Below are 18,111 nucleotides of genomic sequence, written 5' to 3'. Positions count from 1 at the left end.
ATTGTGTTGAGGGGATCTGCTTCAAGCAGTTCGATCAAGGATCACATTTCTAACAAGCTGATTTTACCTGAGGGAGAAGGCTCGGATCTTTGTGCTGCAGTCTTTTCACAGCTTCTTCCAAGAAAGGTGTCTCCCGAAAAGCCAAAAAGCCAGGGATATAAGGGGCAGTCAGACAAACCATTTGGCACTCTTCATAGACTACCTGAGCAGTACAAAGAAAAACAAACTTGAAATGACAACAATGAATATTGAATGTTTGAATAAATTTTTTTTAGATTAGATTATGAGGACACTCAGTCCTCATTTATTGTCATTTAGAAATGCATGCATTAAGAAATGATACAATGTTCCTCCAGTATGATATCACAGAAACACAGGACAGACCAAGACTAAAACTGACAAAAACCACATAATTACAACATATAGTTACAACAGTACAAAGCAATACCGTAATTTGATAAAGAGAAGACCATGGGCACGGTAAAAAAAGTCTCAAAGTCCCGATAGCCCATCATCTCACGCAGACAGTAGAAGGGAGAAACTCTCCCTGCCATGAACCTCCAGCACCACAAACTTGCCGATGCAGCACCCTGGAAGCACCTGACCACAGCCAACTCTCAGTCTGTCCGAAAACTTCAAACCTCCGACTAGCCCTCCGACACTGAGTACTGAGCACCATCTCTGCCAAGCGCTTTGACCCTGCCCCAGCCGCCGAGCAACAAGCAAAGCCGAGGACTCGGGGCCTTCCCCTCCGGAGATTCTTGATCGCACAGTAGCAATGGCAGCGAAACAGGCATTTCAGAAGTTTCACCAGATGTTTCTCCATGCTCTCACATCTGCCTCCATCAAATCAGGATTGTGCATGGCGCCCTACTTGACAGATAACAGATATTCATCACTGGAGTGGCCACTGCGCACTGCGTCGTGCCGCCATCTTCTCCTCTCCTCTCCATGTGACTCTTCCTGCATTTTTGTTCACAATGTTCATAAAGGCACATGCATTTTAACAAAACAATCTTAAAACATTGAATGTAGAATGAACAGTGAAAGTTCAAGGAGACATCTCTTCAACAAATAACAATCAATGCTGTTCGAATCAGAATCTGAAGCAAAGTCAGGTTTATTATCACTGGCATACATCACGAAATCTGTTGTTTTGTAGCAGCAGTATAATACAATACATAATATTTACTATAAATTATAAAAAGAAATATATAAAAAAATAAATAAGCAGTGAAAAAGAGAACAAAAAATAGTGAGGTAGTGTTCATGAGGCCATTGTCTGCTTAGAAATCTGATGGCAGAGGGGAAGAAGCCGTTCCTAAAACGTTGAGTGTGTGTCTTCAGACTGCTGTACCTCCACTGTGATGGTGGTAATGAGAAGATGGCACCTTCTGGGAGGTGGGTGCCCTTAATAATGAATGTCACCTCTTAGAGGCATTGCCTTTTGAAGATGTCCTTGACGATGGAGCTGGCTGAGTTTACAATCCTCTGTGGATTTTTCCGTCCTGTGCAGTGGCCCCTTCATGCCAGACAGTGATGCAACCAGTTAGAATGCTCTTCATGGAGCATCAATAGAAATTTGCTAGGGTCTTTAGTATCATACTGAATCTCCTCAAACTCTTATTGATATATATATATATATAGCAACTGTAGTAGTATAAGTGTTAGCAGCAAAGGTTATTTGGAACTTTTAAATGTACTGTAGATATTTTCTTCACTGCTTTTCATGTAAAATTAATTATTTCAATGTCACCACTAACGCCACGATTTCTTTCATCTGCACTATCCTGTAGAACACAGTATCTTTGAGGAATTTTAGTTAATTTGAGCATGGCCCATCATGCAGGGAAATTCAGCGATTCACTTTCACGGAGTGCTGGTGTTTTTTCATTTCACAGTGCAGTGTCAGTGTACAATTTCCTTCATAAAACCTTCACTAAAGAGAGGATCATAATAAGAAACAGAAATTGTAAAGTATGTAAATGCAAAATAAAAGCAGAGAAAGCTTGATCAGTGAGCATCTGTAAAGTTCAAAGTAAATTTATTATCAAAGTACATGTATGTCACCACATGAAACCCTGAGATTCATTTACTTGCAGGCATTCACAGTAAATACAGAAACACAATGAAAAACAACACACAACGTGGACAAACAACCAGTGTGCAAAAGCAACAAAATGTGCAAATACAAAAAGAGGGAAAGAAGATCGTAAATATCGAGAATATGAGTTGTAGAGTCCTTGAAAGTGAGCTCTTAGGTTGTGGAAACATTGCAACATAGCACTGAGTGAAGATGAGTGAGGTTATCCCTTCTGGTTCTAGAACCTGATAGTTGAGGGGGAAAAAATCTCTTCCTGAACCTGATGGTGTGGGTCCTGAGGTGCCTGTACCTCCTTCCTGACGGCAGCAGCAAGAAGAGAGCATGCCTGGATGGCGAATTCTTCAATGAAATGTCACAGCTTATCTTTTCTCTTTTAATTCTCTTTTTTTTTGGTTTTCAGTTAATTATTAAGTGTAATTAAAAAAGGTGATTATGCTGCCTAGGCAATATAGAAATATGTGGTAGATGTTTGCAATATGATTCTGCTCAGAATTTTAACAATGGGGCTGGAATAAATAGCACGATAAATTGTTTGAAATTAACTACTTTGAAACTAAAACCAGTGCCTATTCTATACTTACTCACTCCTTAAATCCAAATGAACAGTATCCAACAAGACCAGTGAAGGAAGAAAACGCTGAGAAGATATAAATTGTTCCTGCATTTCTAAAATTTGTTGCCACCTACTGCTGGCTTAGATGTAACTGCAGATTTCAAAAGGGACGAAAGAAAATGGAGATGTTTTATATTAACTCGATAGGATTCCTATGTTAGCAACCTCAGTGGCATATGCTCATACTACTGGTCTCTGAGAAGCAGCACGCGATTTGATCTAAAATACCATATCACAGAGAGAAGGAACCAGCCTCAAAGTTCAAATTTCAAAATAAATTTTATTATCAGAATGCATATGTGTCACCACATACAACCCTAAGATTCATTTTTCTGCAGGTATATTCAGCAAATCTATAGAGTAGTTACTATAACTGGATCAGTGAAGGTCAAGTAGAGTGCAGAAGACAGCAAACAGTGTAAATGCAAGTAAAAATAGCAATAAATGAGAACATGAAATAACAAGATTAAGAACCCTTAAAGTGAGATCATTGGTTTATGAATGTCTCAATGGATGGGCAAGTGAGTGTAGTTATCCCCTTCTGTTCAAGAGCCTGATGGTTGAATGGTAGTTGGTTAGCATTCGTCTGTCTCGAAGGACAATGGGTGATGATGATCATTATCACAAGCCTGGCCGGAAGGTATGCAGATCCTGAGATCCTCAGGGGTAGTACCTGTTCTTGAACAAGGTGGTGTGAGCCTGGAGACTCTTGTACCTTTTATCCTCTGGCAGCAGAGAGAAAAGAACACGGCCTGCATGGTAAGGATCTCTGATGCTGTCCTATGACAGCATTTCATGTAAATGTGCTCAGCGGTCGGGAGGGCTTTACCTGTGATGTACTGAGCTGAATCCACTACCTTTTGTAGGATCTTCTGTTCAAAGGCTTAGTCAATACACTCTCCACAACACTACAGCCTCCGCTCAGTCTCGCACCTTATCATTTACATTCACTGCACTCTTTCGGTAGCTTTTACACTTCATTCTTTATAGTTATTGTTTTATCTTATTCTAGCTTGATGCACCGTGTAATGTTTTGATCAGTATTAACAGTATACAAGACAAGCTTTTCACTGCATCTTGGTAACTTCTGACAAAATATAAACCAATACTAGCACATGTACTTATACGATTACTACAAACAGGTCAACTTATTATATAAAAATAAGAAAAGCAGCCGATTCTGAAATGAACAAAAAATGCTGGAAAGACTAGGGCTCTTTAACCTGAAAAGCTTACGTTGTTTCTCTTTCTACAGATACTTTATTCTGCTTTATTTTCTGAGTCTTTCTCATGAAAAATCACATTTTGAGAACTTGTTTCTAAAATGTTTGATTCATCGTTTTTCATCCTGATTTATAGCTAGCCAAGAGTATTTCTCATCTTTTCCCTTTCCAGTTATCTCAGAATTATGTGTACAGTTGGAATTAATTCCTTCCATCTAATAGTGAAGAGAAAAACATCTGTACGGTCCAATGACCCTCTTTAATTAATTTATCATGTAATATTTTCTGATACTTACATGGTGAAAATTAGCTTGGATACCACATGCCTTTGTATTGGAAAAGCTAAATATGTTAGAGCAATCTCTTGTGAATTATTAATTTTTTCTGCAAATAATTCCAATGAGCTATAGAGCTGATGTTAGAAACATCTTCCCAGAATGACGGCTCCTACTGGGATTAAATATATGTCCCACTTGCATGCTCTCCCCAGTTCGCCTACCAGCCCCGACTAGGAGTTGAGGATGCCATCGTCTACCTGCTGAACCGTGTCTACGCCCACCTGGACAAGCCAGCGAGCACTGTGAGGGTCACGTTTTTTGACTTCTCCAGTGCGTTCAACACCATCCGCCCTGCTCTGCTGGGGGAGAAGCTGACAGCGATGCAGGTGGATGCTTCCCTGGTATCATGGATTCTTGAATACCTGACTGGCAGACCACAGTACGTGTGCTTGCAACACTGTGTGTCCGACAGAGTGATCAGCATCACTGGGGCTCCACAGGGGACTGTCTTGTCTCCCTTTCTCTTCACCATTTACACCTCGGACTTCAACTACTGCACAGAATCTTGTCATCTTCAGAAGTTTTCGGATGACTCTGCCATAGTTGGATGCATCAGCAAGGGAGATGAGGCTGAGTACAGGGCTACGGTAGGAAACTTTGTCACATGGTGTGAGCAGAATTCTCTGCAGCTTAATGTGAAAAAGACTAAGGAGCTGGTGGTAGACCTGAGGAGGGCTAAGGTACCGGTGACCCCTGTTTCCATCCAGGGGGTCAGTGTGGACATGGTGGAGGATTATGAACTATTTAACTATTTCTGGTTCTATTACTATTTATTATTTATGGTGCAACTGTAACAAAAACCAATTTCCCCCGGGATCAATAAAGTATGACTATGACTACTATGACTAATTATTAATCTCATCACTCACGTCTGTGAAACTTTCAGTCTTTCCAATATTTAAACAGTTATTCTTGAACAATAAATTGTTGTTGTAGTGGTGTGTACTTGTGTTCTTTTGTAGTTGTAAGAACAACTCACAAGACATTTAAAGTAATATCATTAATTTTCCATACACAGTTAATGCACAGCACAATTGTCTATCTTAGCTGGCGGATGGTGTAGTGGCATCAGCACTGGACTTATAGGCGAATGGTACCAGGTTCGAATTCAGCCAGCTCCTTGCACGCTTTCCATCCGTGCTGGGTTGAGCGTTGAGCTAGCAACGCGGCCTCATAAAAAACAGCCAAAATGCTGAAGGAACAGCAAGGTTGCCACCCAATGCTCCACGAGCTGCAGAGAGGAACAGCAAACAATTGTCTACCATGCAAACTGATCCAGCTTAAAGAGCAGGTTATTTCGGTGGCTACTTCAGGATTAGAATAAACCTACCCCGTGATTATTCAGATGGTAGAGATGCCTGAAACAAACTAATTCCAATCTTAATTTATCAATCCAAATATTTCATCTTGTGGACCAATCAAAGGCAAAATATTCATTACCTTAATATCTAGAGTCCTAGTGCTATTCCAACTAACAAACCATAAGAAAGGATTGCAGATTCAATAGGTAGAGCTAACTATATAATTGTTGACACAGCAAGATTCTGATTGGCTGAATGCTAACAGTATGGATCAAGATGACAGGTTGCTGTAGCAAATTAACAATGCAGGATGTTCTGATCAATGTTGTTCTAAAGGCTCAGTACTGAGGTACTGATGTTCCAGAGTTGTAACTCTGCCTGGAAAAACTTAATGTGGGGGATATTTCCAGAGTTTGAAAGGGAAACATAAGCTTCTCTGGTCAATGTGCAATTGTTCAAACTCAGTGGACTTACCACATCTTCACATACTGTACCTCTCAGTAGCAGATAGGTGAGGGATTAATGGCTAGTGATTCTAGCTAATGGTTAAACTATCACTCAGCTACCATGATCATCTTATTTTGCTCACTTCTGTTAAGTCATTCAGCATCAAGGATGAACTTTATTTGCCATAGACATTTACATGCATTCCGAATTTGCTGTGGTGTGCTGGACAGAGTTCGGCATGCGACAAAAACACAGTTTTCAACAATAATAAGAATAAAGGAATTATATACAAAATAAACGTAGCAGTTAAAATATGGATATGGAATAAAATGTGCATAAATACATTTATGTACTTACAATGTACATGTTATAAAAAGTGGTTTAAAGTGTTTACAGTGCAATGCAGTGACTGAGGTGATAGATTGGGGAGGGGAGAGTGGGGATGGCTTATTAGAATAATTGATCAGATTAACTGCCTGGGGGAAGGAACTTTTAAATTGGCATGAAGTTTTTGTTTTAATAGCCAAACCAGACAGTAACACAGTCCAATCAGATCAGCAGAGCACTCAAAATATGAAAATTGCTAAGGTATCCTTCTACACAAAATTATATAAAAGGTAAATGCGATAATCAGAAGTAAAATCTAGGTAAATAATGTTATACTGCACTTTATTAACTGAAGTGGATCCAGCTTCTCTTTTTTTGTTCATTGTAGTTGCTCTGACTGGATCTGTGCACACTGCCATCCCATTGCTACCCAGGCTCTGACCTACAACATTCTGGAGCTTTCATCAAAGTTCAAAGAAAATATATTATCAAAGTACATATACTTGGGCACCACAGTACCACAGCTGGGGACGTTCCAGAGTTTAGAGTTCAATTCTGGCGCTGTTCTGTGAGGAGTCTCTGTCCTCCTCTCCGTGGAATGCGTGGGTTTTCCCTGGGTGCCCTGGTTTCCTCCCACAGTCCAAAGAAGTGCCAGGTAGGTTAAATGGTCATTATAAATTGTCCTGTGATTAGCTTGGGGTTAATTGGGGCTCTGGGGTTGATGGAGTGGCGTGGCTCGAAGTCTGGAAGGATCTACTCCGCACTGTATCGCTACATGCATCATCATATACTACCCTGAGATACATTTTCTTGTAGGCATTCAAAGTAGAACAAATAGAATCAATGAAAAACTACACACAAAAATTCACGAACAATCAAAATGCAAAAGAAGACAAACAAGTAAATAACACTGAGTGTAAATACTAAATAATTAACATTGAGAACCATATAAAACCTACAGCACAATACAGGCCCTTCGGTCCACAAAGCTGTGCCAAACATGTTCTTACCTTAGAAATTACCTAGGCTTACCCATAGCCCTCTATTTTTCTAAGAACATGAGTTGTAGAGTCCTTGAAAGTGAGCTGGTACATTGTGGAATCAGTTCACTGCTGAGGTGAGTGAAGTCATCCATGCTGGTTCAGGAGCAATGTTCCTTCTAATTTTTGGTAGTCAGTATGCGCAAAACTCTTACGTTGTGCAAATATTTTTCCTGTGACAAAGGTATGTGCGCACTGAATGCACACATGGCACATTTTATGTAGGTTTACAAAATATTTGACATAAAACTGCACAGAATAACAACAAAATATTTTTTCTCTCTCCTGTCTTTGGCATTTATCTATTCTTTGTAAATCTATCTAGACTAATAGAACTTACATCCAATTGATAGCTTTTGATTCTCATTAACATATCCAAATGACATTCACCTAAACGGTTTCTCAGCTTGGTTTTGAGTTGATTCATTAGGCTAAAACCTCGTTCACAGTCCGCACTAGACGCAAGAAAGGTTCCCCCATTGTCCATCAACTATGCAAGGTCGCAAAACTGTTCATTTTGAAGTACAAATGCCACCATTTGAGCAAAGTTTGAAATCAGTTTGGATTTAATTTTTTCTTGCACGGAAAATTTGAAATCATTAAACTGTCTAACTATTACAGTATTTTCAGCTAGAAAATCATGATATTTTAGACATAAGGCATTAACTTGTTCATCGCCAAATGTGAAGTCACAATCTGCAATTGCAGAGAAATCAGAAGCTGACCATTCTTGTACCTCATCTTTGACCTCCTCTGGGTTTGATCGATTTCGCTCTTGCTCATCTGCACTCAACCTTAACATGCGTAGCACTCCTGTAAAGGGTAATGACGGGTTCTGTTGTCTGAGCTTTTGTACACCATCCAAATGCGATTTACTTCCCAAATGACGCTTCAAAAAGTCAAGTTTCCAAATATCAAGCAACACACATCAAAGTTGCTGGTGAACGCAGCAGGCCAAGCAGCATCTGTAGGAAGAGGTGCAGTCGACGTTTCAGGCCGAGACCCTTCGTCAGGACTAACTGAAGGAAGAGTGAGTAAGGGATTTGAAAGTTGGAGGGGGAGGGGGAGATCCAAAATGATAGGAGAAGACAGGAGGGGGAGGGATAGAGCCAAGAGCTGGACAGGTGATAGGCAAAAGGCGATACGAGAGGATCATGGGACAGGAGGTCCGGGAAGAAAGACAAGGGGGGGAGGGGACCCAGAGGATGGGCAAGAGGTATATTCAGAGGGACAGAGGGAGAAAAAGGAGAGTGAGAGAAAGAATGTGTGCATAAAAATAAGTAACAGATGGGGTACGAGGGGGAGGTGGGGCCTTAGCGGAAGTTAGAGAAGTCGACTTCTCTAGCTTCCGCTAAGGCCCCACCTCCCCCTCGTACCCCATCTGTTACTTATTTTTATGCACACATTCTTTCTCTCACTCTCCTTTTTCTCCCTCTGTCCCTCTGAATATACCTCTTGCCCATCCTCTGGGTCCCCCCCCCCTTGTCTTTCTTCCCGGACCTCCTGTCCCATGATCCTCTCGTATCCCCTTTTGCTTATCACCTGTCCAGCTCTTGGCTCTATCCCTCCCCCTCCTGTCTTCTACTATCATTTTGGATCTCCCCCTCCCCCTCCAACTTTCAAATCCCTTACTCACTCTTCCTTCAGTTAGTCCTGACGAAGGGTCTCGGCCTGAAACGTCGACTGCACCTCTTCCTACAGATGCTGCTTGGCCTGCTGCGTTCACCAGCAACTTTGATGTGTGTTGCTTGAATTTCCAGCAGCTGCAGAATTCCTGTTGTTTCCAAATATCATCCCACTTCTTTCCACTAGCAAATTCCCCAGCAACTTTCGCATCACGACAATACAAACAGATAATTTCAGTTTCCAAATCATACATTAATACATTAATATTTCTTTTGGCTGAACGTTCATGACCTCATGAGCTTTCGGTGTAGCAGTTTCTACTATTTTGTTAAGCCATTCAACTTTAAACAAACTTACAGTTCTTTTGCGCTTCACGCCCTTCGCTTCTTTTGAATTCGACATAGTGAATCAATATTTTTTTCAATAAAAACTTAGTAAACTATCTACAGGATTTGAAACAGATCTTTGTAAACTTTACGATATGAACACTGTCCGCCAAACATGGCTGCCGCCGTGATGCAGCTGTACAAACTGGAACAGGATAGGTGAGGTGACGTAAATTACTGATGTGCATTGTGGTATTTGAAAAACCGACTAACTGGTTAACAGAAGCAGTTAGCTAAAAGATAATTTTCAATAAGTATAATATTAATTACTACATTATTTTAAGTAACTAACCTTTTGTGCGCACATTAATTTCCTTTGTGCGCTGGTTGAAAAACGTGTGTGTGCACGCACACGCACACAGCTTAGAAAGGACTATGTTCAGGAGCCTGATGGTTCGAGAGTAAAAACTGTTCCTGAACCTGACAGTGTGGGACCTAAGGCTTCTGTACCTTGTTGGTCATGTTAGTCACTTCCTCCCTTCCTCAAAACCATTTGCCTTCTCAGCTTTATCCAGACCTTCCAACCATCAGTTTCTCCTCCTGTGAAGGGCATCGGCCAGCAACCTTGCCCTTTCTTTAGCATTTGTCTGTTTTTATTTTTATGAGCAACTCAATCCGGCACAAGATGGAAAGCATGCAAGAAGCCGGCTGAATTCGAACCTGGGACCACAAGCCTCGAAGTCCGGTGAGGATGCCACTATTCTACCAGCTGGCTAGTTGTGAAGAGCATGGGGTGCTTAAAATGTTAAAAGCACTGAAGAGGTGCAAATTGCTGCTGCCACCGAGAATGGGACAGGCCTTTGCAATGAATGACAACACGTGACAGCTGGTGCATGGATCAATTACAACCTTCCCAGGTTTAATCCTTCATTTTACCTTGAGATCAGGATAACTGAGAACCACTAGCGAAGCACAAGCATTAACTTCATCTTCCTTGATGAAAGATAGATCCACTCCTCCGACACGCTCTAACCCTTCAAAGCCTTCGTTGCTCTGCCAATCCTCGGTGTTGTAGTCAATCACATGCTTCTTTAGTTCTACTTGCTGGCTGCCAGAAGGAAATCAAAGTCAATATTTAAGCAACAAAGAAAAATATGTAAATAATTTATAATAATAAATTTAATCAAACGTCATAGATTCTGAACCTAGCAAAATTAGTGAGCCAATGATTGGACAAGCCAATACAGAGATCCTTTACTTGCATTTATTGTTCATGGGAATCCTCAGTATGGTACAATTACTCTAATCATTTGATTCTTGAACCAATCTGCACAATTCTAATCACTACCTCCGTACAGTGACACTTTGCACCACATTATTTTTAGTTCTAATTGTGCTCTTCCTTGTATAATTTACGTTTAGAAGCAGCACAGTAAAGGGCTCACCTTTTGAGATTAATTCTAACCCTTCCCTCCTATGTAATCGTCCATTTTTCTATCATCCATGTACCAATCCAAGAGTTTCCTAAATGCCTCTACCACCACCCCTGCCAGAGCGTCCCAAGGACCCACCTCTCTCTGTGTACAGAACTTACCTCTGACATCCTCCCCCCGCCCTTAATTTCTCCCAATCACTTTAAAATTATGCCCCTTGTATTAGCCATTTCTGCTCTGGAGAAATCTCTGGCTATCCTCTTTGTCTAAGCCTCTTATCATCTTGTACACCTCTAACAGGTCAGCTCTCATCCCCCTTTACCCCAGAGAGAAAAGCCCCAGCTAACACAAGTTACCATCATAAGACAATCTAATGTATGTTTTTCTTGTGAATGTTGTGTCTCGTATGTCTCCTGCCTGTGATGCTGCAGGATTTAAGTTTCTCTTTGCATCTTTATGTACATGTACTTCCTTAGATAAGAAACTTGATCTGAGCTATCAGAAAGATGACTCTAAGACAAACACTGTCTCTTGCTCCTCATTACTTATTAAGAAAAAGTAGCCTTCATTCTGGCTTCTTCCCTCTTTCCTTCCAGTCCTGATTAAGGGTCTTAGCTTGAAACACACAGTGTTTATTCCTCTCCATAGACGCTGCCTGACCTGCTAAATTCCTCCTGTGCTTTGTGTGTTTTGGCCTACAGCATTGGTTGTGCTAAGTCTTCATTCAATTTTATTTTAGCTTGTCTGCCCAGTACTATGGTTAACTCTTAACTCCTCGGGGAAAAAAAAGCCCAGAAAGCTATTCAGCTCACAAGAGACTTGGGATTCACAATGAAGGCTGAATTGGTCAAGCACATCCACAGGCAACAAGTATAGAAAGTGTCAGTCTGTACTGTCAATAGCATCTCAGGTTCAAAGTCAATGTGATTCACCAAAGTCAAATACTCCAAGTCATAAACTCAAGAGATTCTGCGGATGCTGTAAATTCAGAGCAACGCACACAAAATACTGGAGGAACTAAGCAAGTCAGGCAGCATCTATGGAGAGAAATAAACAATCGACATTTTAGCCAAAACCCTTCATCAGGATGGATATCAGGTCTAACTTTTCTTGTGATTCTTTGTTCTTTGTAATTGTGGAATGTTGTTGTCTTGTGTTGCATGTCGCGCCAGCGCACCACAGCAAATTCCTAATACATGTAAATGTTTATCGCGAGTAAGGTTGATCCTTGTTGGAGAGGAGCCGACTAGTGCTTAACAGTGGATTAGGCCAGTTCAGTATTTTTAAGTAAGGTCTTAAATCTAACGTAGAAAGCCACATACCAAATTTCTCTGCAGTCAATCAGGCAGGTGACACTTGGGCAACAAAGGAGAAGAAATAGAATTACAAAGGTGTAGCACAAAACCAAAAGTATAATCACAGAAAACAACTTCTAATTTAGTAAACTCTGAAGTTGTCTGTTTTATGGCAAGAATAATGTGGGACAGAAGCCATAACACTGTGGTAAAAAGCCCTGGTTAGGCCACACCAGGAACCCTGATCATCCCTGGGCACCACATACATTTGAAAGATACATTAGCCTAGCGGAAATTCAGCGCAGATATTCAGATGAAATGCGGACTCCTACAGTTAAAACAAGAGAAGATTTAAATAAACTAGGGCTGCATTTGCTAGACTCTAGAGGTTTAAAGATGCCTGAGGCAATAATGGATTGGGATTAAGGAGCATTTATAGCACACCAAACCAAACTGGGGTTGTTGAAAGACAAGGTTTCAAATGATTTAGCAGCATGCGGTTGTCATAACTAACACAGATGCTTCAGAGCAAATAAAAATAAATAAAAGCAAAGAATGTGTAAAGCATTTGTTAATCTCAGAGTGGTAACATCTGCTGTTTAGTGTTTTTTCACTAAGATCAGTGCACCAGCCCTGGAGTGCACAGGCCTTTCTGGAACCTAACAAACAAGATCAGAATCGGAATCAGGTTTATTATCACTGATGTATGTGGAGAAATGTGTTGCTTTGCCACAGCAGTACATAAAATATACTACAAATTACAATAATAAATAAATAGATAACTAAATAAATAAAGTGAATGGTGCAAAGAAAGTAAAAATACTAAATTATTGTTCATGAGTCATTGGACTGTTCAGAAATCTGAGGGCGGAAGGGAAGAAACTTTTCTAAAACCTTGTGTGTCTTGAGGCTCCTGTACCTTCACCTTGATGGTAGTAATAAGAAGAGAGCATGTCCTGGGTGATGAGGGTCCTTAATGAAGAATGCCACCATTTTGAGGCATCGCCTTTCGAAGGTGTCCTTGATGCTGGGGAGGTTAGTGTCCATGATGGAGCTGGATGAACTTCCAAACCTCCGATCCTGTGCAGTGGCCCCTCCAAGCCAGACGGTGATGCCACTAGTAGAACTCTCTCCACAGCACATGTGTAGAAGTTTGCAAGAATCTTTGACGTACCAAACCTCCAGAAACTCTGAATGAAATACAGCCTCCAGCACGACATACACCTCATATCTGCATATTACCTCATACCATATGTCTTCTGGCACTCTCTGTTAAACCAGGGTTGATCCACTGTTGAATGGAGAAGATGCCAGGCTATGAGATTATGCATTGTATGGCCTCTGTTTAGAACTGCCAGATCTATCAGAATCCAGCCCATTCAGCACAATGCTAGTGCCACACAGAATGACAGATTGGAATTGGTTTATTATTGCCACATGTGAAAAGCTTGTCTTGCATACTGTTTATAGAGGTCAAATCAATACACTGCACATTGAGCTGGAAAAAAATGTAAAGCAATACAGAATGGCAGAATGAAGTGTAAAAGCTATCGAAAGAGTGCAGTGCAGGTCAATGATAAAGTGCAAGATTATAACGAGGTAGATTGTAAGGAAAGAGAATCCATCTTAATGACTAAGAGGTCTGTTCAAGTGTCTGATAACAGTGGGATAGAACAAAAGAGATTCTGGAGATGCTGCAAATCCAGAGTAACATACACAAAATGCTGGAGGAACTCAGCGTCAATGGAAAGGAATAAAGTCACTGAAACCTTTCATTAGGATGAAGCTATCCTTGAGCCTGGCAGTTTGTCTTTTCAGGTTTTCTCTTCGCTTCCGCCCAGTGGGAACAGGAGAAAAATTCACAATAAGTTTATTATTAATGTACGTTTATGTCACCATATACAACCCAGAGATTCATTTTCTTGTGGGCATTCACAATAGAGCAAAGAAATACGACAGAATCAATTAAAAGCAACACAAGTGACTGACGATCAATGTGCAAAAGAAGAAAAACTGTGCAAATCTCTCCCTTTCTCTCTCTCACACATTGTCCACACTAGTTTAGGAGGCTGATGGCTGTAGGAATAATAACTGTTCCTGCACCTGATGGTGTGTGACCTAAGGGTCCTGATGGCAGCTGCATGAAGACAGCATGGCCTTAATGGTGGGAGTCCTTGATGATGGATGCTACTTTCTTCTGCCAGTGCTCCTTGTAGATGAGCTCACTGGTGGGGAGGCCTTTTCCTGGGCTGTATCCACTTTTTGTAGGATGGCTTTTCTGTTCTTGGGCATTGGTGTTTCTATACCAGAGAATCTCTGGGGTGGGTGGGGTCTGTGATTATTCCGCTTGCGCCATTGGGGCAGCAAGAAGTATGGACAGTGTAGATGGTGAACTATAGATAGTGGCCAGTAGACTCTTCACATGCATCTCGAACAGGTAAGGTGTTGAAATCAAGATCAACATCATCCCCCATGTTCATGCTTCCACAGATTCAAGTGGCAAGTACATCCTTCAAGACTCTTTCAGCTCCATCAGTACTTGCGCTGTTAGTCACTGGAGTCCTCCAACCAGTGGTGGCAGTATTGCGGGAACATTCTGGGTCGTTGCTAACTTTGAGAAATTCGTCAGCAGCTGAGGGGAGTAATTAGGAGGCTTCTCTGTCCACCTTTGACCTTGATGCACTGAGGCTACATGGGGTGCATAATCAACACTGAGTACCCCAAGGGCTACACCTCTATACCCGTGAACCACAAGACTTCTATCCCTAATGGACATAGGCCTACCTTGATGGAGGCGTCCAGCATGTTGTCTGTAACCAGGGTCGCCAACTTTCTCACTCCCAAATAAGGGACAAAAGTAGCAGTCAAATACGGGACACTTGTGTTTACCCCGAGAAAGACTACCATGACCATGAAGCCTTGCGCGGGCACCTGTGTGCACATGCATGACGTGCGCATGTGTGTATGTGCCGATTTTTTTTCTGCAAATCAGTTTTGGCTTAATCTTCCCGATTCTGTTCAGTGAAACTGCACTGTACCTACATTATTTCTACTTCATATAGGCTGTGTGTTTATCATATCATTCCTGCTTTTACTATATGTTAGTGTTATTTGGTAGGTTTTATGTGTTATTTGGTATGATTTGGTAGGTTATTTTTGGGGTCTGGGAACACTCAAAAATTTTTCCCATATAATAGACATCCATTAGTCTCATGAGACCATGGATTTGCGCCTTGGAAGGTTTCCGGGGCGCAGGCCTGGGCAAGGTTGTATGGAAGACCGGCAGTTGCCCATGCTGCAAGTCTCCCCTCTCCACGCCACCGATGTTGTCCAAGGGAAGGGCATTAGGACCCATACAGCTTGGCACTGGTGTCGTCGCAGAGCAATGTGTGGTTAAGTGCCTTGCTCAAGGACACAACACGTTGCCTCGGCTGGGGCTCGAACTAGTGACCTTCAGATCACTAGACTGACGCTTACCACTTGGCCAGGCGCCAACTTTTCCATATAAATTAACGGTAATTGCTTCTTTGCTTTACGCCATTTCGGCACGAAAGGTTTCATAGGAACGCTCTACCTTAGTGGGGGAAATACGGGACAAGGGCGGTCTCATATGGGACAACCAATTTAGCCCAATGTACAGGATGTCCCAGCTAATACAGGACAGTTGGCAACCCTATCTGTAACGTACGACTCTGAAGGACAGGAAGCTGGTGCTTAACAACTCCTTGTGATAGCTCTCTGAAAGCTAGTATGCAAATCTTATTTAAACAATTCACACAGGCCAGCACACATTCTTCAATATGAAGGTTGGGACCTGGAATAGCAAGACGCTCATGGACAAACCCAGCAGTGACAGACCCAAGGATCACTTTAGTAACGTAGCCCCGACACTCAAACAATGACATCATTGCGCCGAGAGAGGCAGGACAGAGAGGAAACAGGGCTCAGAGGGCTACAGATCGAAGTGGAGCGCGTATGCAAGCCCATTCATGCAACTCTGCACTTTATTCATTCAGGATCTGAGCTTCATTGACAGAACCAGAGCAGCGCACACAAAATGCTGGGGGAATCTCAGCGGGTCAGGCAGCAGCTACGGATATGAAAACCAGTCGACGTTTCAGGCTGAGACCCTTCATCAGGACTGGAAAGGAAGGGGGAAGACGTCAAGATTAAAAAGCTGCGGGGATAAGGAGGAGGAGGATAGTTAGAAGGTGAACGGTGAAGCCAGATGGGTGGGAAAGGTAAAGGGCTGGAGAGGAAAGTGGATCATAGGAGAAAGGGAAGGAGGAAGAGCACTAGGGGCGTCTGCAGAATGTCTTGTGTCACTGACAGAACCATTCTGTACTGCCTGTACCCAATGGCCCTACAGGAGGTGATGAGAGGCTCCCTACAGCTGGGTAGAGATTAGGTATTTGAAAATCCATGTGGTGCGACTGGAGTCACATACCATGCAGAATACTTAAAGATGGCAATTTTACCTCCACCCCCAAATGATCCTGGGAATTAAAGTATTAACATACCAGGAACATTTGATGGTTCTGGTCCTGTACTCGCTGGAGTTTAGAAGAATAAGGAGGGATCTCATTGAAACCTATTGAATATTGAAAAGCCCAGAATGGGGGGAGGATGTTTCCTATACTGGGAGAGTATAGAACCAGAGGACACAGCCTCAGAATAGAGGGATGTCCATTTAGAACAGAGATGAGGAGGAATTTGCTTAGCCAAAGGGTGGTGAATCGGTGGAATTCATTGGCAGAGACAGCTGTGGGTATACTTAGAGCAGAGTTTGATAGGTTTTTGATTAGTAAGGGTGTCAAAGGTGAGGGGCAAAGGCAGGGTTGAGGGGGATAATAAATCAACCACGATGGAATGGTGGAGCAGACTCGATGGGCTGAATGGCCTAATTCTGCTCCTATGTAAATAGTCTTATATTAATCAATGAAATGAATTTTTATGACAAAATGGTTGTCATTGTGGTCAACGTTACTAAGATAGATTGTTTTTTTTTAATCTCCCACAAATTCCAGGTTACTAACTGAATATAAATTGCATTCAGACCATCGTTCTGGTATTTTTAACTGCTATACTACCACAGTAACGGTGCTGTTCCCGTGGATATGGAAAAATTTACTGTGGAAGCTCAACTTTCAGGAAGAAATGGGAGCTGTTGCTTCCAGTTTGTTCGCACGCTCTTCCCAGCCAATATTCTCCATTAATTGGTGGTGTCTGTTTATTAAATTGTAAGGTCTAAAGTGCATCAGTTGAGTGGGGAAAGTCTAAAAGAATATGTGAGAACCAGGTATTTTTTCTAAACAGAGGGTGCTGCCAGTGGAAATGACAGAAGCAGAGACAAGAGCAATGTTTAAAAGACATTTAACCAGCTACATGCACAGGAAGGGTTGGAGGGATGTTGGCCAAGTGCGGGCTGGCAGAATTGATGCGCCAGAGGAACACAGCATTCTGGGAGATATAGTCCTTCCCCCTCACTGCAGTTCCCAGAATGCACTGCGATCGAAGGCCCTCCCACCGGCCCTAGCTCTTGGCGCTTTAAACAGACGTCTGCCGTCGCCGTGTGCGATCTTAAGTGGGGAGGGGTATATTATTTTCTATTCCGTGGCGTTTAAACGAAAGCGTTGCCTGTACCTCTCCCAGTCCCGGAGCAGCTGCTCGTCGTGATCCGGACCCCGCGGGGACGCCGACATCGAACCCGCACCCGTCCCGCGGCTGCCGCGGCGCGCATGCGCACCAGCCCCGCGTCTCCCTTTCCGGGAGGTTGGGTGGTTGTTGGAACTTGTGATGCCCTCACTATAACTAGTTATTTACATGCACTGCAAACCACCAATTCTCCACATCAAACGGTCGAACCACCTTAAGAATAGTAAAACTTGCAACCACTCGAAAGCATGTCTTCAAAACAAGCCACATGAGTCCAAGTGGACCCCCCTCTCATCCCCCCAACCACCACAAAATCCACATCAGTCACTCTTCCCTTCAGCATCCTTTATAACCCATCCACTGACACTTTACACTTCATACCT

General features: G+C 42.2%; 1 protein-coding gene across 10 annotated transcripts in view; it reads right to left on the bottom strand.

Annotated features, from left to right (window-relative positions):
• The window catches only part of LOC134336376 (endonuclease V-like), a 150,829-nt gene extending 133,003 nt beyond the window's left edge, over positions 1 to 17,826 (bottom strand). For all 10 annotated transcript variants that reach the window (XR_010015783.1, XM_063030526.1, XM_063030523.1 and 7 more), the window contains exons 1-3: positions 17,717 to 17,826; positions 10,282 to 10,453; positions 68 to 202 (exon numbers count right to left, since the gene is read on the bottom strand). Coding sequence is in view for 9 of the 10 variants with exons in the window: in XM_063030526.1 (XP_062886596.1) it covers positions 68 to 202; positions 10,282 to 10,453; positions 17,717 to 17,775 (366 nt within the window). In the remaining variant the exon portion in view is untranslated. The remainder of the gene's footprint in view (positions 1 to 67; positions 203 to 10,281; positions 10,454 to 17,716) is intronic.
• Positions 17,827 to 18,111: the final 285 nt, after the last annotated feature.

This window comes from Mobula hypostoma, chromosome 22, assembly GCF_963921235.1.
Source record: "Mobula hypostoma chromosome 22, sMobHyp1.1, whole genome shotgun sequence".
NCBI classification, from domain to species: domain Eukaryota; kingdom Metazoa; phylum Chordata; class Chondrichthyes; order Myliobatiformes; family Myliobatidae; genus Mobula; species Mobula hypostoma.
This window is presented reverse-complemented; position numbering and strand designations above follow the sequence as displayed.